The 27,396-nt window shown below is 42.5% G+C and overlaps 1 protein-coding gene across 3 annotated transcripts in view; it reads left to right on the forward strand.

Moving 5' to 3' along the window:
• The window catches only part of Usp31 (ubiquitin specific peptidase 31), a 76,635-nt gene extending 66,958 nt beyond the window's left edge, over positions 1–9,677 (forward strand). For all 3 annotated transcript variants that reach the window (XM_087209109.1, XM_087209107.1, XM_087209106.1), the window contains one exon: positions 1,694–9,677. In XM_087209109.1, coding sequence (XP_087065235.1) covers positions 1,694–3,261 — 1,568 coding nt within the window. In that variant the 3' untranslated portion in view covers positions 3,262–9,677. The remainder of the gene's footprint in view (positions 1–1,693) is intronic.
• The last annotated feature ends 17,719 nt before the right edge of the window (positions 9,678–27,396 follow it).

A 27,396-nucleotide genomic window follows, 5' to 3' on the forward strand; every position in this document is an offset into this window, starting at 1 on the left:
GGAAGTTGTACCTTGTCCAGGATTATCTGGTTAGGCTCTGTTCCCAACCTGGTGAGGAGGTCCCTGACTCTCCTAGCTTCAGACTTCTGGTACCGAACATAGCTACAATATAAAAAGTGGGAAAATCTGATGAAAATTAAACTCTGAATTTGTTTTTGTGTTTTTTGGTACCGGGAATCAAACCCGGGACCTTGCACTTGCGAGGCAGGCGACGGAACCACTGAGCTAAATCCCCGGCCCTCTGCATTTGTTTATAACTGCCTTCCTGCTTAAGTAATGGCAGGATAGACCTTAGTTCTAACAGGGACCCCTGGAGGTGTGGGAAGGATCAGGCAGCCAATGCTGAGAGGTGGAAGGAGGAGAGAGTGAGCTTAACCTCTCAGTGAGGACTGTGACTCATCTTCCAACAAGTCTCACTCTGCAGCCAGCATTTTGATCGCTATAATCTGCTTCTAGTGGTGATGGGTAATTTGAGAAAATGAAATGGAGCTAAAGTTGCAAGAGGTTGGAAGAAGATGACCAAATTAGATCAGCGTTACGGTTCTAGTTCCCCCATCTCTCTGGCCTGTTGCTTTCTTATTTATAAATAAGATTATCAGGCTGTAATGGCCAAGCTCCTTGTAGCTCCTAACATTTTATGAAAAGCCAACTAGTGAACCTTTGCATGTTTAGGTAGAGGTTATTTTTAACCAGCCTGGAAACTTAGAATTCACTGTCAACAATAAGCCCAAGTTGGTTTGCCTCAGTCTGTTTTTAAACACTGTGGTTGGAGAAATGTGTCCTCCCAAGCATCGTCTTTTAATGATGCTGGATGGTAGCCACAGGACCCAGCCACAGCCTGGGTCATAGGGTTTTATAGAGATGGAATTCATAAATGCCACAGCCACAGTATCAAGTGTGTATCGTAACTCAGTTTAGAATGTTTTCTTTGGAAGTTTTAAACTGCTGCAAATACAAGTATTCTATATTGTTGTAATTATGAGTATTTCCTTTGGCAGTTTTAGGTCACTCAGGATAGGTGTAATTGTGTCAAGTCTCTAGTTCTTCCCAATGATGCACTTTGATAGTTGGCTGTTAGGAACTAATTTGCATGTGGCATTGAGAGGGGGTCACAGGGTGATGGGTTCTGGTATTCTCCCAGGTGTCCCTCAGTAACATGAAGAAGCTGGATTACCAGCTCACGTTTAGTGAGTGTCTGTGGAACACCAGGTACTCTGCTGGGCACAGGATGTCTAAGATTTTATTTAATTATCACACTAGACCAGTGGTTGGCAAACTACAATCCACAGGCCACATATGGCACATTCTCTGTAAGGAAAGGTTTCTGGAATACAGCCATACCTGTTTTTGTCACCTGTGGCTGCTTTTGTGCCTCAATGGCAGAGTTGAGTGGTTTGCCTGCAGGCCTGACAAATTTACTCTGTGGCCTTTTCAGGGAAAGTCTGCTGACTCCTGCTAGGTCCCGAGAGTACCTTGCTTATTCTATGTTAGGATGTCCCTGTTTATAGGTAAGGGAACTGGGCTCTAAAAGATTGAAGTCATAAGGCTGTCTTTAATTCCAGACAGGCTGGCTTTGAAGGCCATGTTCTTAGCATTCCAAGTGGCTTGCCTTTGTTCTGTATGCAGTATCTTACAACGTTGCTAGAATGTTTTTGTTGGTTTAGCTTAACAGAATTCTGTTTGCTGTGTTCAGGAGGCTTTTCAACTCGACCATTTGTGAGAAGTGTCCAGCGTCAGAGCTTGTCATCCCGATCTTCTGTCACCAGCCCTCTGGCCGTCAATGAAAATTGCATGAGACCTTCTTGGTCCCTGTCTGCTAAGCTGCAGCTGCGTTCCAGTTCACCCTCCCGATTCTCAGGGGACTCTCCAGTTCACAGCTCTGCCTCCACCTTGGAGAAGATCGGGGAGGCAGTGGATGACAAGGTCTCCATTTCTTGCTTTGGTAGTTTGAGGAATCTTTCTAGCAGTTACCAGGAACCAAGCGGTAGCCACGGTCGGCGTGAGCACAAAGCTGTGGGCCGGGCCCCATTGGCTGTCATGGAAGGCGTGTTCAGAGATGAGTCAGACACCCGAAAATTGAACTCCAGTGTTGTAGATACACAGAGCAAAAACCTAGCACAAGGGGATCACTTACCTCCAGTCTCTGATCCATTTGATAACAACAATCAGATTGCTTATGTGGATCAGAGTGATTCTGTAGACAGCTCTCCAGTCAAAGAGGTGAAGCCCCCGAGCCACCCAGGCTCACTCACAAAGAAACCAGAGAGCACAACCAAGAGATCCCCCAGTTCCAAAGGCACTTCTGAGCCAGATAAAAGCTTGCGGAAGGGGAGGCCAGCCTTGGCAAGCCAGGACTCCTCTCTTTCAAGTACATCCCCTTCTTCTCCTGTGCCAGTAAAAGTCTCTCTAAAGCATTCCCGCTCTCGAAGCAAAGCAGATTCATCTTCCAGGGCCAGTGGGCGGCATTCATCCCCTGCCCCTGGCCAACCCCGAAAGGAGGCGTCCTCCAAGTCCCAGGACTCTGTGTCATCTCCTTCACCACAGAAGCAGAAGTCAGCTGCTGCCCTTGCCTACACTGCTTCCTCTACGTCTGCCAAAAAAGCCTCAGGCCCTGCCTCCAGGGGCCCCTTCCCTCCTGGGAAGAGCAGGACTTCAGACCGGACCTTGAATAGAGAGGGCTCCAGACAAAGCCTGGGTTCTGATAGAGCCAGCGTCACCTCCAGCTCCAAACCCAGCTCTCCACGGGTGAGCCAGGCCAGGGTGGGGGAAGGCAGAGGTGACGGCAAACATGTCCGGAGCTCTTCCATGGCCAGCCTGCGCTCCCCTAGCACGAGCATGCGGTCCGGTCTGAAGAGAGATAGCAAGTCTGAGGACAAGGGGCTGTCTTTCTTTAAGTCCGCCTTGAGACAGAAGGAAACTCGGCGGTCCACCGATCTTGGCAAGACAACCCTGCTCTCTAAAAAGGCTGGTGGGAGCTCTGTCAAGTCGATTGGTAAGAATGTTATGGATGACAAGGCCGAGAAAGGCTACCAGACTCCAGGCTCCCTGCAGCCAAATGCAAATGCAGCTGGAAAGGAGCCTGTCTCCAAGGACCCTCCTTCTGCTAAACATTCCCTGCTGTCTGCTCGAAAATCCAAGTCTTCCCAGCTAGATTCTGCAGTTCCTGTGTCTCCCAGTGGCAGGCAGTTTGCTGAGAAAGCCTCCAAAAAGTTACCTGCTAGCATGCAAACCTCTGCACGGCCTTCTCAGAAACCTCAGTGATATTTCTGCAGTCCCCAAGTGTTTTATCTGTAAAGATGTTTATTTATTTAGAAGCTCCCCCTCCCACCAAAGCCCTTTATGCTTTTGTTTTGTATTTTTGGGGGTAATATGCCTGACTGTGTGCGTGTGTGTGTGTGTGTGTGTGTGTGTGTGTGCGCGTGCGCGTTTGTGTATGTATGAGGACAATTCAATTGCAAATTGTTAAAAGCGTCGCCTTATTCTGCCGTTGAACCAAATAACAGCCATAGGCAAAGCATCGATGCCAAGCTAACTGGAATAATTGTAGATGATACCCTGGACAGCTCCTTTAGCAGATGTACATATTTCTTTGTAGAGAACTCTGATGACTTTCATTGGACACTAGGGTTCTGAAGCCTGTGGGCCAGTTAAGCTATCATTAGTGCATAGGTTTTGACTTGCGTTTCATTTGAGCAGGATCTGCCCTCACTGGAATTTTCGAGCGGCACCAGGAGCTCTAAAAATTGTGACGCTAACAATAAAACAGAGGGAAAAACTTGCTTTCTTCACTTTCACCCCATCTACTAGTCTTTGTAAAGGGCAATATTTTAACACTAATGTTTCTCAGGTATAAATACTCAGCCAGTCCAGGATGGATGTGCATCAGTAAATGGATTTAAGAGGAAGGTGACATGTGAGCGACTGGGTCATTTCTCTTACTGCCACAGATGGAAGTTTCAGAGGTAAACATGAAATCTTTCACTACCTTCATATCTGCAGAGATCTGCGTACCCTGCCCCATCTTAACACTTGGGATATGTCCTAAGGTGGCAGACTGGATAACCAGAAAGCCAGTCACTAGTTAAATTATTTTCCTTCTACATTTGCTAGCTAAGGCCATTGGGATTTTGAGGTGTAGCAGAGCAGCTAATACCTTTAAAAGAAACCTGGAAAGAAATGTGTTCTAAACCGGAGGCATGGGTCGATACCATTTTCTTTCTCTGGTGTTGATTTTTTCTTGTTAGAAGTTGAAGGCTCCACGCTGCACCTTGTCTGCATGCTTGTTTCCTCATCTTGTAATTTAGAAAGAAACTGCCTCCTGCCAAGAATCAGTGATGGTGTTTGGAAGCGATGTATGATGAAGTATTAATACGCATTTTGGATCCTGCCTGTGTCAGTCTTTGTGAAGACGCCTTTCAGTAATTCATTTGTCTTCTTTGTGCTGAGGATTTAATTTCATACCAAGATCTTGCACGCAGGATTTGGAGAATATCCCATCTGGCATTGTCAGTACAAATTGCATTTTTTTTTAATAGAAAAGGGGGAGCCTCTCAAATATCAGATGAGCAAAATCTATACTTTCTCAGGCTTTGTGGAGGTCTCCTGGCAGTACTTTCCTGCTCAAGTTTTAGCTTTTCTTTTTCTATTTTTTCTTAATATTAAGAGTCACAGTCCTGATTCTTCTTGAATAGCATTTCAGTTGCCATAAAATATAAAATATAGCATGTTAAGTTAGTTTATGTGCTTTACTTTTTTTTTTTTTGTCAAAGACTCCTGAAGTTCTTTCTGAACTCTTGGTGCACAGATCCATTTGTCATCACCCTTCTCAGTATTGCTGTGTATGAAGTAACTACAACACATAAGCATGGATAGCTGTGAATTCTGCGCTGCCTTTTCCTTTTCTTCTGTTTCTTTTTTCCATGAATACCTCTTGGGAAATATTTCCAGTGGGTTACTTAACTTTATGTTGCTGCTAATTTGAGGATTAGCTGGTAATTTACTGTCTTGCTCCATGTAATTCACTGAACATGAGCCCATTGCCCATTGCCCATTGCACTCATTCCCATCCTCGCCTCTTCACTGGGTTTGCCTGTGATGTTGGTGGCTTTCCAGAGCAACAGTGCTCTCTGCCATCGATATTATCATTGCTTCCCGTGGCACATTGACAGCCTCATCATTGTTTAGCCTCCACTCTAACATTCCTGTGTTGCTTTTATTTCCTGAGAAAGATCCACCAAATGAGGGACCATCACTATGAAGAATTGAATGTTTATCTCATTTGAATTTTTCTGAGTTAGGTCTCATTTGAAATTTCTCATTTGAAATTTCTTAATAGTAGCCAGGGGATTTTAATAACACTTTTTTTTTTCCCTAGTCAGTTAAGCATTAGTAGAAACTAGTTTAATTTTCACAGTGGTAAACATTTTTATTCTGTAGTCCTGTAGGAATGGATTTTTTATTATGTGTAATGTCTTCTTTTAAAACTCCACAAATCTTTTTAATTTTCCATGGGACCTAGAATAAAATTTCTATAATAAAATCTATAACTATGTCTATGGAATTTAGTTCTTGTTTCAAATTTAATTAAATAGAAAAAAAAATCAGTATTATGGCATTATCTAGGAATCATTAAGCTATTATATCTCCATGGCTGGTAAACAATGAAAATTTCACTATTCCTAACAACTAGGAATAATTTGAAGGCACAGAAGAGGATATTTTGCCCAGAAGTTTGAAGATGCTCTTTGAAGAATATCTTAGGGAACACTGTTACCCGGCTCAGTTCAGTTCTTTGTGAGGGTTAGAGACTTGTTTTTTGTTTTTCTTCCCTCCAGTGATATTTGGCACAATGAACACATACCAGCTTTAGGGTTAAAAATGGTCTGCCAAGGGCAAAAAGCCTGGGTTTCTGGTCAGCAACCAGATGGGCCTAATTAGTGCAGTCACTTCCTGATAGGCACCAACTAATCACTGCATTTCCTGTAAGCACCACATAATCACCAACTTGGATTTGTAGTGTTTGCTTGCCTAAAGAAAAAACATAAACCTTTTTATTCTTGATTTCTTTTTCTGTAAAAATGAAGTGCATTGAGACTACCATTTCTTAAGACAGCCCTACACCTCTGTAATCCCTTAGACAGGTGGAAGAGCGGAAACCTGTAAGCTCCTGTTGTCTCCGACGGCCTCCTCCCTCTGTATTTTCTCCTCCTAATAGCCTAACTGAAAGTAATATGCTGGTCCAATAAAAGTGAATGTGGGAGTCTTTGTAGTTTGCTAAATATTGTCCTCTCTGTGAGGCTGCCTCAAACTCTTGAAGTCATTCTTTCATCATTCATATGTTTTGCAAACATTCATTGAGCGCCTGCATTACATTTAAAGGCAAGCTGGAAAGCTTCAGGGATTTGGAGTAGCTAAGGAGCCCGGAGGACACAGCTGATCCAGCAGAGGATGCTGATGATGTCCTAAAGCAGTGATGCTCCTTCTCAGCATAAGATCTAATGGGCTCAGGTCAGTTGGCTAAGGCTTGTGGTCTTCTCGAGCACGTATGTTCTGTGTAGAAACCAAAAGTGCCCTTCTCTGGAGATACTGCACTCATATCCACCAGTTCAGACTGAGCTGTCTGTGCTGTTTAGGGATTGAAAAACCCATTCTGCAGTCGCTGAACATTAGAGTGTATCTACCCATGCTTGTATGAGGTAGATGTGTCGATTTGTGTGTGTGTGTGTGTATGTGTGTGTTGGGGGGTGTCTTCCCTCTAATGATCATTTGAAAAAACAGAACAGTAGTGGCAGCTTTAGGGAAAATGAAGCAGAGAAAAGCTGTGAACCAAGCTCGTCTATTTCAAATTTTTAAAAAGTAGATGGACATCTGATGCTCTTATTCTGACAAATTACTGGACATTACTGAACATTCTGGCAAGTTACTGTTTCTTCTATAGATGGTTGTTATCAGATAACAAAGATACTTAGTGTTCCTGGCTTGGGTTTTTGAGATAGGATGCAAATTATAAGCACAGATTCAATAAAACGCATTCTGGAGGCACACTGGAGTTTATATTTGTAGTTGACAAGGTCAAAATTTGCTGACAAACCAGTGCCTGTCATAAACACAAAACAGCTTTAGTGTGCAGGCTATTTTGCCTTCAATTTCATAAAGGATACATTATTGTTAATCTGATTACATGTTTTGGGGATGAGTCATCCAATGCTTTTATTTAAATAAATACTCAGTGTCTCATACGCCCTTTGATCAACTCCCAAAGTGTCTTTGCTGCTGCATTTTGAGCATGACCAATCATTTTTTACCCCGAGTAATGAAAACAATTTTGCATGCCCTCCATCTAACCAAGAAAGCATGCTCTTCCTACCTATGCAAACAACCAATTTAAAAAAAGACTGTACTAAATGTTAAGTTTTAAGAACTCAACTCTTAGATTATGGAGCTCTATTTTTGACTTTGTAATTTTTAAAATGTGGCTTAATCAGTATAGATGAGCATGAATGTGACTTCTTGGTTTGCTTTATATATATATTTCTCCTTACCGATTTATTTTTAATCATTGGCGAGATTGTGTGTAAAATAAAAATTTTGCAGGCAGGGGTGGAATTAGGTATGTTGAGCATACACATTGATGTACATACTGTATTTAGCCTGAAGACTTTCCTAAAGTATTTTGTTCTAAAAATAACCTGCCATTTTCTATAGATTTTAATTTTTTATATCTTCTAGAGTTCTATTGTGGTCACAAGGAAAGAATGCGGACTCAAACAGTGCTAACAATTTTCACATGCTTTTGTAGAGACTTAGAGCTGTTTTGGAAAGCTTTGGAGCTTCCCTCCCACTGATCACAGGAAGAACAAGGCCCTGAAACTTATGATAGTGTTGCACAGTGGATTTGGGCCTGGATCCATCTAATGCTCATTTAGAACCAGTGTTTTCCACTGGGAGAGAAGGAGGTTCGTAGCTCACTTGAGAAGCTGTTTTGAGTCTCACACGAACCCCCTGAGATTCTCTGAGGCCTGTTCCAAGTGACTCAGCTGTGGGGATACCCAGCATTCATGAGGACGGTCTAGGGAACTTGTAACGTGTGCATCCACCGCCCAGGCTTTTGACCTAATTAGCATAGAGGTGGGTCCAGGAATCACCACGTATCCTGAGGTTCCTGCATGTTTCTAATCTGCAGTCAGGATTAAGAACCACTGTGATACACCATCCCCTTGCTGAGAATTATGGTGAGAATCACTGCCATACACGAAGTACTCAGGAGTGACTCCCAATTCCTCAGTTCTTCTGGAGAGGAAAATAAAAGAACTACTGATACCAGTCTCCTGTTTGGAATACAGAGTGTGGAGCATTTTGTGGGTGGCTTGATGCCTGCCAGGGTGGTGGAAATGGATGATCTTAGTTGCTAGAGTGGACAAAGTGACAGAAGGATCTGTGTCCTTCCCCAGGGCCTTTCTCCTGGATTCCATGGTGGGCCTGAGACCCATTGGGGAGGAGGGAAGTCTAAGTTTAAAAATACGGAAGGAGAAAATAGAAAACCTTTCTGGCCTTGGAAAACCTGTCCCTGCTTTTGATAGAACGATTGTCTTTTTGTAGTAATGAAAATAGCAACTCCCAGGCTGCTGCTGATTTCCTACATAGCTTGTTCTCTCCTGTAGTTCTTACTCGTGCAGAATGTAGTTTCTGGAATTTTTCTTAGTTTGAATGTGAATATGAGACATTTTACTTGGAATCTTTTTTTTTTTTTTCCTTTTGGTAACTTGTTGCTATTTTTTCATGTAATTTTAAAAAAATCAAGTAGTACACATCAAAAATTTGGCCAATTTATGTTAACCTATGGAGGCAAATGAAATTTAACTTTAATCTGTGGTGAGCTGAACGCACTACAACATCTGCAAAGTTATCTACTGTGCTCAGGCAGTTTCATCCTTTTTGAGCATTATGCTGCCTACAAATATAAACACAGTTTACCTGGTATTTTAAGAAGTAAAGATAGAAGGGAAAATCCAGATTGGAAATGCTTCTTTAGAAAGGCCTTCTAGAGTAGTGAAATGTTTTATGATTGTGAAAATGCAATATGAGATTTCCCAGGTGCTATTCTAAGTGGTATGGTGTCATACCAAATGGAAAGACAGTGTTTCTAAAGTTGGAGTTCTCTTTGTAGGCCTTTCAAATATGCGTTTGTGTTTCGTATAGGTTTGCTCACCAATTGTGCCTGTCACCACTGGTTAAAATTGAATTCAGGCCCCATTACCGAAATAGTTTCTTTCATATTTACACTGGAATTTCTCTAGTTGTCTTAAAAGCTGCATGTCATGTCACTGTACACAAAATGCTTTGGTATTGTTCATGCACCATCGAAAATTCTGTGTCATTTTCTTCTTTAGTTGTACAATAAAATAGAAGGCAGGATGTCTTTCCTAGGGGCTGGAAAAAAGTATCATACATTTTAAATTATTTTAGACCAAGTGCATGAAATGTGTCACTGACTTCTGTTATTTATTTGTATGTTTTGTTATTCAAGGTGTATGCACTTTTAAGAAACAGAATTTATATTTTTATGTTTAAAACATTTTATTTCTGAAACAGCAGTTATATAGTATTCAGTTGGAATTAAGAGAAAAGTGGAAAATGTAACAAAATATAATAAATTTATTACATAATGCCCTCTTCAAGCCATATTGGTCTTTTCTGCCTCATGGCAGCCTCTATCCTTTTAATGTTGACTGCATTAACCTATACAAAATGCTCTTGAATTGGTGTGTTCAGTATAAAAAAGCAAGTTACAGGATACCTCAGATACTCTGTGTAAAAGTTTACAAAAACACACGTGTGCTTATATAATTTTTGCAATTAGTGATTATATGCCTATCAGAGGCAATTTGTTCTGGGACATGGAGCCAGACAAGAAAGAACTCACATTTAATTCAGTTCAACAGACTTTTAGCATTCTGTATTGTTTTTCCTGTCCCATCAAACTTTTATGGTTGGAGAAAGTAGCAATAGAAAGGGGACCACTCTTTCTCCACCCTGTCTTACCCCTGACGTTTAATACCTCGGTGTTTAACCGTCCTATTGTGAGGACACCTTTCCAGCTGTCTCTCCCTTCAGGACAAAATTGGCTGTTGGAGATGTCACATCACGTATGACCACTTGGGGGCAGTAGAGATCGCTGTTCTCAAATATTTGCAAAGTCCAGTTTACAGGTTCTTAGGCTTTTCTCAGAGTGTGGAAATGCTGGGTTGGGCAGAAGTGTCAGCACGAGTTTCTTCTCAGGTGAGTACCCCCAGCCATCGTATGTTCCCCAAGCTTGAATCCAGATTACAGAGCAGATCTTGTTTTCCTAAAGCACAGCATTATGGTTTAGGGTTGGATTAGGGAGTCAGTGTTCTTGTCCAAGAACCAGCATGAACTACATGCTGTAAAAACCCCAGGCACAGGTAACTAACTTGTCTAGTTTTCAATGGTGAAATTTTGCTCTAGGTTCTGTTGGAGAATTTAACTGTAGTATGCTGATTATTTAAGAGGCTTTGTATGCCTGAAAGTGTTCACGACATAAAATAGATTTAGTAGTTATGCAACTATTGAAGGATCATTTTGTCTCCCTAGAACTTGGAGGATTATTTTTAAATATTTGCTCAACCTGAGGAAAGCAATGGTGTGATAAAGCCCCTTGCCCTGGACCACACGTTCCCGAGTTTTACAGTGCCCCGCCTGACACTGAAGGCCACTGACTTGGCCGGAAGTAGCTGGAGGCCTGTGCCTCAGCTCTGCTACTCCTGTTCTTCCCCAGGTAGGTCCCTCCTTGGGTTCTCCCACGTGGGTGTCCTGGTTCTCCTTGGTGGCTCTGTTCCCTTTCCCAGGCATCTCCACCTTGGTCATCTGGGAGTTTCTCCTCTCTGCATAGGTTGAGTCTAACTCATGTAGAACCTTGGCATTTATCTTGGTTTGCTCTGGTCTTGGTCATTGTGTTGCTACTCCCTGCTAGCATCTACTACACACAGGATAAGGTTTTTGCATGTATAACTCAGTAGCCTGGCACTCCACATCTTCGACCTTTCAGGGTTATGGCGTTGATTGGCTTGCTCTTTGGATTTATAGCAGCTCCATCTTTCTTGAGCAAAGTGGGAAGGTGATGTGAGACCTTAGTTGTCAGAATCAGGCTTCCCTGCTACTGGTGGGGTCTGAGGCCTGTGGCATCTCCTCTGTGTCCCCTATGCCTTCCCTTTGATTAGAAAGAATCCATAGAGGCCTGTAGTATACACATCCAGTTTCAAGGACTCAGGGACAAGTTGTGAGATAGGTCTGCCCTCTCCAAGAGTGGAGAGTGGAAGGAATGGGGGTTGTGCATTGTAGACTGGTGAGGGGCCACACCAGCCTCAGGATTCAAGTCCACAAGAGGTCACGTGGGGAAGGTGCCAGTGTACTGTCTCACTCAAAATCAACTCCTGGTCCTTTGGCAGTGCCTCCTGTGTCCAACAGGGGGTGTATGATCATGCCTGGAGGGGTCACTGACTGCTCAGGGGTCCAAGTGGTTGACAGATGACATTTCATTGAGTTCTGCCCTTCACTCATTGCTCTTCCCTCCAGGTCTACCATGTTCTCTGAGATGCCCCAATGGCTCATTCCCTCTCCTTGATAACATCTTACTCAATTCTACCTTCTCTTTGAGGCCTGCCTCCACCCCTTTTCAAAACACTGTAACCCACTTCACACCCCCTCCTTTTGCCGTTTTATTTTCCACCTTTCACTTATAACCAACTAGGGTAGTGCATAAGCTAGCTCCCATGAGAGCTGGCAGCTTGGTCTGCTATCCAGGCTCATGGTGCTTACTTAGTAAATGTTTGCTGGGTTGACAGTGAATGTATTGACTTGGGTAATCTACTTAATTGTCCTGAGTTGACCTTCCTGTCTACAGGATGGAGAATACAAGTACTTGTACGTAGAGTTGAAGGTTGAATGAAAATGATGCTCCTAAAGCACTCAGCACAGTGCTAGGCACAGAAAGGGCTGGGAGTGGTGCCATGTATAGTTGTAACCATAGCAATGGGAGGAGGGGCCACCTTTCTGAGTCTGGCGGGAGCAATGGAGCCTAGCTCGTGTTCTAGGCAGGGGAAACTGCTGTACTTTTTGGAAACCCCAAGAGTCCAGTCTTGGTGAAATGTAAGACAGGAAGCAGTGCGGGGAGTTAGCTCAGTGGTTCCGCTGCCTGCCTCTCAACCACAAGGTCCGGAGTTCAATTCCTGGTACCAGAAACCCCCCCTCCCCCCCAAAAACCAAACAAGCAGTGGATGAGGAGGGAGCAGAAAGTCATTTAGAGGACTTTCTGACCTGCTACATTTGTTCTAAAGTAAATGGCAATCCAGGAAGAGATTTTAGTTTAGGGGGAGAAGATTTCCAGTTTGTGCCATAGCACGGCCACCATGACAACTGTGTGGTGCAGTGGAGCCCAGTTAGGAGTTTGTTGCAGGAATCTGGGCCCAGATGAGGGCAGACCTCAGTCCTCTGGGGGGTGGGGATGGAGAGGAGGGGAGCAGGTGACTGGATAGACACATGCGTTCCTCGCCTCAGAGGTAAGGTGCCGGCCTCCAATCCTTCCGCAGCAGCTTGCTGGCTGGACACCCAGAGGAGTTTACTCAACTTCTCTGTGCCTCAGCTCTTTCAACTGGAAATGCAAATAACGGTATTTGCATGATTATTAAGAAGGTTAATTGGAGTGTTTGGTTTATTTGCATCTAATGCAACTACTAATGCATTTAATAGTGCTATCTCACTGTTTCTTTCATATTTGTCCCACCTGTTCTGTATTTCTCTTTCTTGGTTTTTGTTCAATCTGATAGTTTTAGAATTGCAACTTTTGCCTTTATTTGCTACTTATTCTTTTGCTCTTTTTTTAGTGATTATCCTTGTGATGTCACCATGCATTCATGAGTCCAAAAAAAGTAATATTTTCTTTTTACCCCGTAGGGATTTGGTACACTGTAACACCGTTTATCCCGTTCCACTATTTGCTCTTTGTTCTCATGCATTAGAATTACAATTCTAGGTTCATTTAACTTTACTTAACTAACAGTATTATTCATGTTAAGCAGCCAGTAGTCACTTAATTTACTAGTATATTTACTCTTTCTTGCTCTGTTCCCTTCTGCATTTCAGTGTTTCTGCCTGGGATCATTTTCTTTCTGCCTCAGAAACTCCCTTTGCTATTTCCTTTTAAGCCTGTGTTAATGACGCATTCTCTTAGTTTTTATTTGATTGGAAATGTGTTTATTTTGGCTTCACTTTTGAAAGGTGTTTTCACTGAGAATAGAACTCTAGGCTGGAAATTGTTTTCTTCCATTTTCATCCCTTGAGCTTCTGGCTTTCATTATTTATGTTGAATCAGTTATAAGTTTATGCTGAATCTTTGAAGATAAATGTGGGGGGTTTTTTTCCTGGTGGCTTTGAGGTTGCTTCTCTTTGTTACTCAGTTGTATTCTGATGGAGCTAGGTGTGTGGGTATTTTGTTCTGTTTTTATTCTCTTCTTCATGAGTCAGGCTTGGAAACTATGCAGCTACTGCTGCTTTAACTATTGCTTCTGATCCACTTTTTGGCCCTTTCTAAGACTAATATTGTGTATTTTAGACCTTTCACCAAGTCTCAACCATTTCTTTCACTCCTTCAAATATTTTCCATCCTTTTTGGTCCTTATACTTTACTGTGGATATTTTGGCATAATGAATCCTCTTTTTAGTTGTGTCTGACCTTGCCAGATGAAATAAAGAAATCCTATTAAATTTGTATTTCTGATAGTGCATACTTTTTCAGAATAAGCATATCCAAAAGTTTGGATGGGTATATGTAGTCAGCTTTGTCTTTTTTTTTTTTTGGTACCGGGGATCTGAACTCGGGACCTTGTGCTTGCAAGGCAGGTGGCAGAATCACTGAGTTAAATCCCCGGCCCCCTGCATTGTCTTATTATAAAAAATACCTGAGGTAACCAATTTACAAAGAGGAAAGGTTTATTTTGGCTCAGAGTGTTGGAGGTTTTAGTTCATGGTTATTTGGCCTGTTGTTTTGGGTCTGTGGCAGCTCGGTTTATCATGGTGGGAGTGCATGGTGGAGCAAGCTGCTCACATTGGCAGCCAGGAAGCAAAGAGAGGCAGAGCAGAGGCAGGAGTCCCAGTGTCCCCTTGAAGGGCTCAGCCTCAGTGACCCAACTTCTTCTACTGGGCCTCACCTCTTCCAGGTCTCACCATTTCCCAGTAGTGCTGTGTGCTTGTTGAGGTCATAGCTGCATGTGCTGTTAGGAGGTGGGGCCTGGTTGAACCTGGAAGGGTGTGTTCTTGTCCCTGGGCCTCCCCTCTCTCTGCTTCTTGACCACTATGATGTGAGCAGCTCTCTTCCATCAGACCCTTCCACCATGCCCTTCCTGCTATGGAGCCAGCCGACCATGGACTGGATCCTGTAAAATCTGTGAGCTAAAATAAACCTCTCCTTTAAGTTATGGGTGTTGGGTATTGAGTCCAGTGATAGGAAAGTGACTAAGATGCCCATCTAGTTGTATTCTTAATATTGGTTATTTTTTTCAGTTCTAGAATTTCCATTGGATTCTTTATAAATTCTAAGTTGGTACAATTCTCCATCTGCTTATCTATTTTTTTAAACATATTTTTAAATTTTAAAGCCTGTATCTAATAACTCTAGCATTGAGTCATGTGCACATTTCTTTCTGTTTTTTCTTTGTTCTGCTTATTGGCACATTGTCTTTTTTTTTTTCCTTAAATTCTTTTATTGGTACATTTTAGCTATGCAATACATTTACATTTATCATTGGGTACTTGTACCTGTACATGATGTATCTTGGTTCTTTTTTTTTTTTTTGTATATCCTTTTATTGGTACATTTTAAATGTACAATATAATGGCATTCATCATTGGAGATATGCATCTTTACATAATCTGTCTTGGTTCTTATTATTCCCCCCTCCCCTGCCCTCCTTTCACCCCCTCCACCCTTCCCTATTTACAAAGACTTTGATTCCATTTTTTCCTTTTCTCATAATTTTTCCTTTCCCTTCTTTCCTTTCCCCTTCCCATCCTACTTCCCTTACCCCTTTGGACCTTTTCTTCCTATTTCAAATTCCTATTTTCTTCCTATTTCAACTATTTGTTTTACTCATTTTAATCCTTATTTAGACTTTCAGTTTCTCACACCAGAGAAACTATTCAGTATTTACACATGTGTGTCCCATTTATTTCACTTAAGAGTATGGCCTCAATATGCATCCATTTAGCTATAAATGTTTCTAGTTTCTGGTTCTTTATGGCTGAGTAGTACTCCATTTTATAAAAAAACCCCACATCTTCTTTATCCAGTTTCCAATTGATGGGCATTTGGGCTGTTTCCAAGCTTTAGCTATTACAAACTGTGCCCCTATAAACATAGGTGCACATAATATTACTGTGGTATGATTCTTCTAATTTTGGGGGGAAGATACCCAGCAGGGGAATAGCTGAGTTGAATGGGACCTCTTAGTCCTAGTTCTTTGAGGTATCTCCATACTGATTTCCACAGTGGTTGCACCAGTCTGCACTCCCACCAACAATGGAGAAGGAGTCCTTTCTCCCCACAACCCCACCAACATTTGTTATTGGTTGATTTCTTGATAGCAGCCATTCTTTCTGGGGTGAGGTGGAATCTCAGCATTGTTTTCATTTGCATCTCTCAAACGACCAGTGATGTTGAACATTTTTTCATGTGTTTATTTGCTGCTTTAACTTCTTTTTCTGAGAAATGTCTGTTCATTTCAGGTGCCCATTTTTGAACTGGGTCTTTGAATTTAGGGGGTCTGTTTTTTTAATATTATATATATTCTAGATAGTAGTCCTTTGTCTAAGGTACGGCTATTAAAATTTTTTTCTCACATTGTAGGTTGTCTCTTAGCTCTGTTGGTAGTTTCCTTTGCAGTGCAGAAGCTTTTAAATAAGATGAGATCCCAGTTGTTGATTCTTTGTGCTAGTTCCCATGCTACTGAGGTTTTGTTCATAAAGTCTTTTCCTATATCAATGTCTTCAAGATTTCTACCTAACTTATCTTCCAGCAAGTTTAGTGTTTCTGTTTTAATATTCAGATCTTTAATCCACTTTGATCTTAGTTTAGTGCATGGTAGTAGACATGGGTCTAGTTTAAATCTTTGGCAGGTTGAAATCCAGTTTTTCCAACACCATTTATTAAATAGGCTATCTTTCCTCCAGTGAGGGTAGTTGGCTCCTTTGTCAAAGATGAGGTGGCTGTGTATCTCTCGAGTTGTTTCTGCATCTTCTAATCTATTCCACTGATCCTCGGGTCTGTTTCTTTGCCAGTACCATGCTGTTTTTATCACAGTAGCTTTTTAGTATAGTTTCAAGTTGGGGATTGTGATACCAACTGCCATGTCTCTGTTGCCTAGAATTGCTTTTGCTATTCTAGGTCTCTTCTGGTTCCAAATGAATTTTTGGATTGTTTTCTCTAGTTCCATGAAATATATTGTTGGAATTTCAATTGGCATTGCATTAAATCTATATAGCAGTTTTGGAAGTATGGCCATTTTCACTGTATTGGTTCTTCCTACCCAGGAACAAGGGATGTCTCCATTTTTTTGTATCCTCTTCAATCTCTTTTTTTCAGAGTGCTGTAGTTTTCTGTGTAGAGGTCTTTTGCTTCCTTTGTTAGATTGATTCCTAGATATTTCATTTTTGGGGATGCTATTATTGTAAAAGGAATTGTTTCCCTAATTTCTCTCTCACAGAGTCTGTTATTTGTGTACAAGAAGGCTATTGTTTTTTGAGTGTTGACCTTGTATCCAGCTATGATACTGAATCTGTCAATTAAGTCTGGAAGTCTTCTGGTGGAGTTTTTTGGGTCTCCTATATAAAGTATCATATTGTCAGCAAATAATGACAGTTTAACTTCTTTCTTTCCTATCCTTATTCCTTTTATTTCTTTCTCTTTTCTAATTGCTGTGGCTGATGTTTCCAGAGCTATATTGAACAGGAGTGGTGATAATGGGCATCCTTGTCTTGTTCCTGATTTTAGCGTGAAAGTTTTCAGTTTTTGACCATTTAGTATGATGTTGGCTGTTGGTTTTTCATAGATAGCCTTAATCAGGTTGAGATCAAGACCTTCTATTCCAATTTTCTGTAGGGTTTTTATCATGAATGGGTGTTGGATTTTGTTGAATGCTTTTTTCTGCATCTATTGAGATGGTCATGTGCTTTTTGTCCTAGACTCTGTTAATATAGTGTATTACATTTATTGATTTACGTATGTTGAACCATCCTTGCATCCCTGGGATAAATCCAGTTTAGTCAGGGTGAATGATCTTCTTGATGACCCTCTGTATTCTGTTTGCCAGTATCTTATTGAGGAGTTTTGCATCTATGTTCTTTAATGAGATTGGCCTACAGTTCTCTTTTTGGGTTGGGTCTTTCCCTTGTTCAGGAATCAAAGTAACACTTCCTTCCAGGAATGAATTTGGAAGCCTTGCTTCCCTTTCAATTTCCTTGATGAGTTTAAAGAGTAATGGTGATAGTTCTTCTCTAAATGTCTTGTAGAATTCAGCAGTGAAGGCATCAGGACCTGGGCTTTTCTTTGTTGGTAAATTTTTAACTATGTTTTCAATTTCACTCACTAACTTTGGCAATTCGTATGTATCTAGGAATCTCCATTTCTTTTGTGTTTTCCATTTTATTAGAGTACAGGTTCTCAAAGTAGGTATTGATGATCCTCTGGATTTCTGCTGGGTCTGTTGTGACTTCACCTTTTTCATTCTTAATTGCATGGATTTGAGCCTTTTCTTTCCTTTTTTTGATAAGGTTGGCTAAAGGTTTATCGATTTTTATTCTTTCGAAAAACCAACTCTTTGATTCATTGATTTTTTGTATTGTTCATTGTTCTCTTAGTCTCCATTGCATTGATTTCTGCTCTGATCTGTATAATTTCCTCCCTTGTCTGAGCTTTGGGTTTGTCGTGGTCTTCTTTTTCTAGGAGCTTGAAGTTCAGCATTAGGTTGTTTATTTGAGCTCTCTCTGCTTTTCTAATATGGGCATTCACTGCTATGAATTTCCCACGTAGAACTGCTTTCATTGTGTCCCATAGATTCCTGTATGTTGTACTGGCATTATCATTTATTTGTAGAAACTGTCTAATTTCTTCTTTAATTTCCTCTGTAACCCATTGGTTGTTCAGGAGGGTGTTGTTCAATTTCCATGTATTTATGGGGGTTTTGTGGTTTCTTGGCACACTGTCTTGATTTAATGCTGGGCAATGTGTGGGCTCTGGATGATGGCATCTTTCTCCAGAGAGAATTGACCCTGTTCCCTGTTGGCAGCTAGTAACTGAGCTGACTTAAAACTGAGTTGTACTACTTATTTTCTCATTCATTTTTTATGTGGTACTGGGGAATGAACTTTGAGCCTTTGCACTGAGGTATATTCAGCCCTTTTTACTTTTACTTTTTTTTTTTTTTAATTTTGAGACAGAGTCTTGCTAAATTGCCTGGACTGGGCTTGAACTTGAGTTCTTCCTGCCTCAGCCTTTCATACCCCTTCATGCCTGGCTGGCTTGTACTTTTTTTTGTTGTTGTTCCGGGGATCGAATTTGGGACCGTGCGCTTGTGAGGCAGGCAGCGGAACCACTGAGCTAAATCCCCAGCCTGGGTTGTACTTTTTAAAAGACTCTTGCCTATTTTCAGGTCATACCATGTATGATTAAGCATTTATTCTGATATTCATTCAACAAGGATGCCTACTATATCAAGCACTGTCTGAGACTTGGGCTGTATCATCAAACAAAACAAAACAAAATTTTCTCCCTTATTGGAGTTCTTCCAGTTTGCCTGATCCAGACTTTCATCACAGGAAATTAGTAAGAATTGACCATATCTAGGACTAGCTTCCTGAATAATTGAAAGGGTGGAAGTAAGTTGACATTAAGATAGCAGTAGTATATGCCTGGAATCCCAGCACTTAGGCAGACTGAGGCCTGCAAGTTCAAATCTGGTTTGGGCAATTTAGCAAGACCGTGTCTCAAAATGAAAAACTTACAAAAAACCAAAAACAAGTAGAGCTTGGGATGTAGCTCAGTGGTGAATGCCCCTGGGTTTGCTACCCCAGTACCAGGAAAGAGAAAACAGAAAAACAACCACAAGTGTGGAGGTCTACACCAAAACATGCCTGCTTCTCTGTTCCCTTCCCTCATTTGCATAACCCAGACTTCCCATCCCAGGAATGACATCATGATCCACCCTAGTGACTCAGGGAAGAAATCAGGGATCCATTTTTGATTTTTCTCCTCAGGCCATCTCCTTACATGTCGCACACAAGCCTTGTTCACCTCCACTTCTCCAATCACGTCCTCCATCTGCCTACGTTTCCTCTCCATTGACAGCACCCGAGTCCAAGTCACTGAGCTCTAGCCTGGGCTCCTGAATCAGGAGCTTGTCTTATGCTTGTCTGCTCTCCAGTCCCATCTGTCTTGGTCCGTTCTTGCTGTAACACCTTTAGTAATTTATAAACAGTAGAAATGTATAGATCTCAGTTTTGGAGCCTGGGAAGTCCAAGATGGAAGTTTTAGTGGGGCTTGCTCCTCAGAGATCACACTGCTCTGTGTCCTCACCTGTGCAAGAGGCAGACAAGCTCCTTGACCACCTTAATAAGGGCACTCGGCCTACTCTTGAGTGCTCTGCTCTCAGTCACTTCCAGATGCCCTGCCTCTTAACACTTGCATTGGGGTTTCAACATATGAATGGGGGACAACAAGTAGACCATAGCACTACCTTGTGTCACTCTTCCTTCACTCCAAATACGAAATCTGCCTTCTGTGTCTTGAACCACAGCCTTGGCATCTGCTGTTTGGTCTTCTAGGAATACTCTTCCTCTGGAGGTTCACATGGCAAGACTTTCCCTGTCTCACATGGAAGCTCTGGAATTCCATGGGCCACCATCTCTAATGTGGCCCTCTTACTCTGTAGTCCTTCTTCATTTTATTTTAATAGCACTTCTCAGTCCCTGAAATTCTTTGTTCACTGGTTGACCATCTTCCTTCCCCTGTGAAACAGTTACCATGAGAGCAGACTCTTTGATCTGTCTTTTCTTTGATACCTCTGAGCCATTTGGATTCCTTCAGCTATAGGAAATTGAGCATCTGCCCAAAGTAGGCTCCACTTTTTCAATTTTTAAAAATTTATTTATTTCTTTTTGTGGTATTGGGGATAAAGCCAGGGACTTTACACTGAGCTACATCCCCAATTCTTTTTAATTCTTTTTTTTTTTTTTTTTTTTTTGAGACTGGTTCTCTCTAAATTGCTAAGTTTCCCAGGCTGGGCTTAAACTTGTGGTCCTCCCCCCTCAGCCTCCCAGAGTGGTGCTGCGATCGCAGATTTGTGCCACCATGCCCAGCTCATTTATTCACTTTTATCCATGCACATACTGAGTCCTAGAAGGAATGAATAACTTGCCTACAAAGCACACAAGTGGTGAATGGTAGATCTTGGATATGAACTTAGGCCTCTTTACTTCGAAGCTTTTTTTTCACCTACTATTCCAATAGTCTTTACTACATTAAATAGGAAAATGTAATGATATATACAGCTGCATTTAGTATTGCAGCTACCAGAAGGGGACTCCTAGATTGGGTATCAACCCTTTTCTTTGTAATCCCTTAGTAATTTTTACTATAGCAAATTCAGAAAGTGATAAAACTTCTACATTCTGATAACAATTTATAAAGAGCCTCTTTAGGTTGATTTTTTAGAACATGAAATTTTTAGATTTACATAAAAGCTCCACAAACGATTCAGTGAATTACCATATATCCTAGCCAGATTCCCTGAGTATCAGCAGCTTGTATAATTACATACAATGGTTAAAGCCAGAAATTAACAGAGGTACATTTCTGTTAACCAGACTACTGACTTTATCTGGATTTCTTCCACTTTCCATTACTGACTTCTTCTTTTTCAGAATCCAGTCTCACATCCACATTGATTTGGTTCTCATGTCTCCATAGTTCCTCCAGCTCCTTGGTCTGTCGTGACCTTGGCATTTCGAAGAGTGCTAGCTGCTTGGACAGGGTGCCCTGCAGTTCTGGGTCTGTCCATGCATGCTTGTGAATTGACTGAGGTCTTGCATTTTTCACAAGAAAAGCCACAGAAGCAGCGTGCCTTTCAGCCTGCTTTCTAGGGAGCGAGGAGCCATTGACAATGTCTTATTACTGGTATGCAGGGCCTCGATTGTTTGGTCATGGTGGGTTTCACCACTGTAAAGTTACTATTCTTTTCATCATTGTTATATATCTTTGTGCATATACGTTTTCAGACCATCCAAATATCCCGTTTTTCTTGAACACCGGGCCCACTAATTTTAGCGAGATCAGTGTGGATCTCGCTAGCAACAGTTTTTATTACTGTGTCATTCTAATGTTGAAAGAGGAATGTTTCAAAGCTCACTTAATGGGAAGTTCAGAGGCTGGGCAGGTGCAGGGTTGGCTCACTGCCTCAATCATGTCCTCAAGCGCCAACACACCATTCTTCTCTGCCATTCTTCAGCATGTCCGTCTTTGTCCTCAGACTTACCCTTCCATGGCTCCCACAGTTATACACATGTGATATCATCCAACTTAGGAAGATGGCATCTTCCTCCACCTGTGTCTCTCTTAACCAGAAAGCAAAATATTTCCCAGAACCACCTCCACTCTCTGCAAACCTTCCCTCAGATCCCATTCAGAAGGATCTGGGTCACCAGCCTGCGACCAAGTTGCAAAGAAGGTAAAGGAGGTATCTGGCTTGCCCATGTGGGGTGGGGTGGAGCAGGGCCAGGCAGAAAACACTGGGGAAAGTGTCAGGGAGGCAGCCATGGTGTTCGCCACATTGCATTGGTTCTAGTTTTCGAGGTAGTGCCCTGCCCTGCACCTGGTGATGCTTAGTAAACCTGTGTGGAGTGAATGAGGTTCTTTGTCTGTTGCCTGGAGGTTTAAGATCTGCCATTACCCGCAAACCTCAGTGCTTTTGACCATGGAATCTGAGAAAGAGAGTGATTTAGACAGTAGACTAGGGGCACGGTGAGGTCATGTGACAGCCCAGGTGATCATGTCCGGTCCCTGGCTGGATGACACCCTGGCCTCACCCTGTCTTGGTCCCAAGCAGGGTACTTCCCCTTTGGCTTTGCAGTCCCCTCTACCAAAGCCTTGGAGAAGGCCCAGAAGGCACTTGGAGGGAAGGCAGAGATTTCCTGCTAGGCCCACTCACCTCTGCCCCAAAGGTTCTCAGAGAAGGGGGCTGAAGGGAGGGCCCTGCTCTGTATACATTCGAGTCTTGCTCTGGGTGCTCTGATGCAGTCTGGTAGCTTGTTTGGTAAATAATGACATTGTTATAAATATTTAATAAGTCAAGGGACTGCAGTGCATGAAAAATGGATGAGGTCCCTGTGTGGGAAATGCAGGCTTCACTACGTATGCTCTGGAGGAGGCAGTTAGAGTCTGACGTCTGCTCAGGCTGACACCTGTATTTGTGGTAGGGCTGATGAATGGCCAGAGAAATATTCTCCATGTTTAGGAAGCACCAATCCATCATGCTAGAGTTTAGGCTGAGGGAGGAATTTGCAACCATCAATATTGCCTGTGTTTATTAAGCATCTCGTGCTGCGGGAGACAGCGAGTCCCGCATTGGTCCTGGGAGCAGCGCCTCTGGAAAGGGCATGGTGGCTCCTTGATGAATGACTTTAATAAGAAGCAGCTTGGAAGTACCTTCAAGTAAGAAACTAATAACAATAATTAGATGTTTCTTAATCATTTATTTATTTTATAATGTATACCCTGCCTGCTTCTGGAAAAAGAATGGAAGTGCCTTGCAATTAAAACACATCTACCCAGGATGGTTTAAATGAAGATAAACAAGAGATCAGAAACCATATTGAGGGAGTGAATTTTTCTTAATCAACTTTCCTGGTACCAGCTGAGAATACCAAATTCGCTTTCCTCAGCAGTCACCTCGTGCTTTGCGGGGCCATGGGAGCAGGTGTAACGCAGCTACACGTAGTGTCACGGGGTGGGAGGATGAGGCAGGAGCATAATGTCACCTGTACCCTCAGCTTCTCAGCACTGGGTGCTGGCCACATTTGCATTTCATTTATCATCGCTCCAAACCAATCTGTGTCTGCAGCAGGACAGCATGAAAAATTAATGCCCCAGTGTCAGGCTGAGCTTGTCAGAGTGACAGTGCAGAAAGGGATAACAAAAGGGTGACGTGCATGGTACTTTCTACTTAACAACCACTCTTGTGTTCCCTGAATGTGTGTTCCTTCTCCTGACCTGTGTGTTGGGGCTGATGGGCTCTGCAGCCAGTCTTTCCCTGTGGGCTGAGGGAACAGAGCCTGTCTTTGGGCAGTGCCTTCATCCATGTAGCAGGAGCTTGGTTATCCCTGCCCAGTGAGAGCAGAAGTCCCCGTGTCCATGGTGGGTTGCCTGGGTGCACAGGAGGAGGAGGAGGAGGAGAAAGGCACCTCCCCTCTCCCTGGGGGACCTTCAGAAAGCAGGCTGCTGCACAGATGTTCTAGGTGCCAGTGTAGAATTACCTGGGGAGCAGATGGGCGAGAGGACAGGAGGACTTGAGCCTCTGTCTATTGCTTTAGAATTTTCTTGGGAGGTAGAGTGGAGGGTTCCCAGCACTTTTGATGTCCTACAGATCTTTGCTCCATCTGATCCACTGTTGCCTTCTTTCTGGCCCAGGGTTATAGAAGTGGAAATGGCTGCCCCCTTCCAGCAACAGAAATGCTCCAGTGCGATGTTTTTGTCACAGATCTTGGAGCCGGACTGCCTGGGGTCAGATCCTACCTTTATCCCTGCGTGACCCAGGGCAAGTTGTTTAGCAATTTTTATGTCTCTGCTTCATATATTTAAAGTACTTAGAGGCCTTCTGTTGTTTGGTATTAATTGGATTAGTGATTATGATTCCCCTTGATCATCATCCAACGGGAGTGGATGAGGGAGGCCATGGAATACAGTGGCCTGCCTTTGTGCAATACTGAAAAATTCATGTGACTGGATCTTTGGAGTAGGAGTTAGGAAATTGGCCTCGGGGAAAACACTACATCCATCCTCTTCTGACTTGTTGGTCTACAGGAGAAAACAAATCCCTCTCACCTCCCTTAGGTTTATGACATGAACTGGCACCATCCCAGCCAGTGCCCAGCCAGACATTACTCTTTCATGAGGTAGAAAGGAACCACCCTTTTCTGTCTTGGGGGAGGTTAGTAGTATTCTCAATGTGGAAGCACTGGCTTTCTTTCCTTTGAAATGTTAGAATCCCATTGGGAATTTTTAGAAAAGAATATTCTCCCGGAGAGACTGATCCAGCTGGTCGCAGGTGAGGCCCGGATGCCTGCGTATTGTTAAGGTTCTCTGGAGGGTTCTGAAGTGCAGCCAGGGTTGAAGACCTCTGGTTGGAGGGCGTCTAATACTTGCAGTATTCAAGTCTAGAGTGTACTTCCTGTTAAACAAGGGAGGAGGTGATGAATAAGTCAGGAGACTCTGCAGGAGGCAGGTAGGACTGATGATAAGATCAAGAAAGGCCTGTGCACTTCTGTATACAAGGGTTGTTACACGATTTTTCATGGGAAATGGATGATTAACATGGTTTTTTAAAAAGTGCATCTAAAATGGCTGGAGTTTGGGAAAACACTGTGGTTTGGGACTGGGTGGGCCATCAGTTTGCTTGCTGTGGCCCATGAAATAGGAGGTTCTGTCGAGTTTTAAGAGAAATCGAGAGACATTGATTTCTCTGGATTAATGATGTGGTCTTCTGCCTTTGAACCTGTAATTGTCTTCCATAATCCATTCTTCCCTACTCAGCCAGAGGCTGCATTTCCCAGACTGCATTCGGGTTGGTATGGTCACATGAATCAGTGCTGGCCAGGAGGGTGGAAAAACAAGTGATATATGCAACTTCCACATCACATCTTCCAAAAGGCAGCATTTTGCCCTCTACTTCTTCACTTCTCCTCTTCTTGCTGGCTGGAAATTGGCAATGCCTGGAGCTGCCTTGGATCCAGCAACAGAAGTTGCATGTCACAGAAGGCAAGACAGCCCTGCAGCTCTGGACTGCTCAGCTGTGGGCACTGGAGGGAAAATAAAAGCCAGTTGTTGCATTTAAGTTATGTGTTGTTAGGGCTTTGCTTCAGCAGCATAGCCTGTACCCTCCTACATGTTTCATTTGGCACTAATTTTGTCACCTTCCAAGATTCGAGGAGGAGATTGAGAGAGTAGGAAAAGGAGGGAGAAGAAGGGCAGAAAGAATGAATAGAAGGATTTTGGTCACCCAGCAGATCTGTGTTCATCTCAAGTGGCAGGAAAGCCTCCTTGATTCTGTGAGCAGGTCAAGCCCCCTTCAACTCCACTACCAAGGTTCTCTTTGATTCCATGTACCCCTGATCTGCAGCATTCATCACAACTATGACTGCATATGCACCCCTGCCTCTCAGGTCACCTTCGGAGTGGCTCTCAACTGGCTGAGGTTCTAAGTGTGTTTTCCAAGGCTGCCAGGGTGGGAGAAAGAGGACACTGTTCCTTGAATCCAGGCTCAGTGCCACTAGAAAGCACTGATCCACAGTGACTTCACACCCTATTCCTGCAGTCAAAACACACAGCTGCAGTTCCAGCTAGAGCCCTACAGTTCGTTGGAGATTCCACCAGCCTGCCCCGGTTTGTTTGCTTGTTTTCAGTACTGGGAATTAAACCCAAGGATACTCTAACACTGAGCCACACCCCTAGTCCTTCAAAAAATGCTCTCTTATTTATTCATTTATTTTTATTTATATTTTGAGACAAGATCTTGTTAAGTTGCCAAGGCTGGCCTTGGACTTGTGATCTTCCTGCTTGAGCCTCCCCAGTAGCTGGGATTACAGGTGTGTGCTAATGTGTGTCAGCCACTGTGTGCACTAGACACTAGAGATTTGGTGTTAAGCAAAGCTGACATATTCCTTCCCTTTATGTAGCCTACAGGCAAGTGGAGAGAAAGATATTAATTGAATATCCTCATTGACCCACATTACTCACAGAGAAATATTAGTATTTTTCTACTTTATTTAGATCTATCAGAAAAATAAGAATGTTAGCCATTAGTAATGATTTACTAATGGAGAGAACTCCAGTGTCAGTGTGGTTTTTAAGATTTAGGATTTCCCTTCTGATGGGACTGCAAAGAAACAAGCTGGAGAAAAGGATTTCACAGGTCAGATGACAATTTGAAGCCATGCGTCTGATGTTCTCTTCCAGTGTCTCACTGAGTTGTCCCAGTTTAAACCCAGAAATGCTTTAAGCAACTCAAGGTGGAGATGGAGTCCTTCCACACAAACCTCAAAAGCCATTAGTGGATAGCTTGCTGTTGGGAGAGGCATGGCCCACTGGACTCATTGTTGCCTTGATGAAATTCTTGCCAAAATAGTTTTAAGAGGATCCCCTCAACCCCATCCCATCTGTTACATCAATGAAAGCATAGAGACAAAGACTGATGAGTAAGGCCAGAGGAATCAGAAGGGTGTGTACTGAGCATCCATGGGCAGAGGTTCTCAGGGGTGGGGAGACACAGTACTTCCTGGAGTGGTAGAGACAGGGGTCTATTATGATAAAGCCCACCAGGTAGCAGATAAGAGACATGTTGTGAACAAAGGTGGAGGATAGTCAAATATATCAATAGGAGGTTTTTCACAAATGAAGATGAGAACATGCTGTACACTGAAGGACATGTTTATCACAGTTTTCTGCAAAAGAGGTCAGATAAACAATCCTATGACAAAACCCACAAGATTTCCTTCTGTTTTGGACTCATAACCCATCACTGTGAGGAATGGCTAATAAAGCTCACTTTAGCTACTGGCATTGAACTACCATGACCTTATTTCTGTGAAAAGTCTCCAGACACATGAAGAAATGCATCACAGTGATATAGGGAAGCTACTGTAGGACTCAAGGCAAGTGACACATTGGGAAGCCAGGTTATTGCCGCAAGCATTAGGAGGATGAGGCAATGATGTAAAGAAAAGCAGAGTACTGCGAAATGGTGTAACCAGAGAGACAAAAGAATTTTTGGAGATGGAAAGCATAATTGGAAAACAATTGAATTAGGATACTCAATGAATTAAGTCTTTATCAAACCCTTCTAGATCTTGGTTTAAAAAACCCCCAAAATCATAAAAGACAAAAAGATATGAGACTAGATCAAATGAGTCAATGTTTATGTAAAAGAAGTTCCAGAAATACATCATGAAGTAGATGGAAGAAAAGAAATTTAGAGAAATTTAGTAATTAAAGAAGTAAATTTCTTTATCTCAATACTTAGATTTTTATGTCAGAAGGGCTCCCTGCTGGGTGGAGTGTGGTAG

Source organism: Heterocephalus glaber, unplaced genomic scaffold (genome assembly GCF_053883595.1).
Source record: "Heterocephalus glaber isolate CG9 unplaced genomic scaffold, H.glaber_assembly_v1.0 deba00000943, whole genome shotgun sequence".
Lineage (NCBI taxonomy): Eukaryota > Metazoa > Chordata > Mammalia > Rodentia > Bathyergidae > Heterocephalus > Heterocephalus glaber.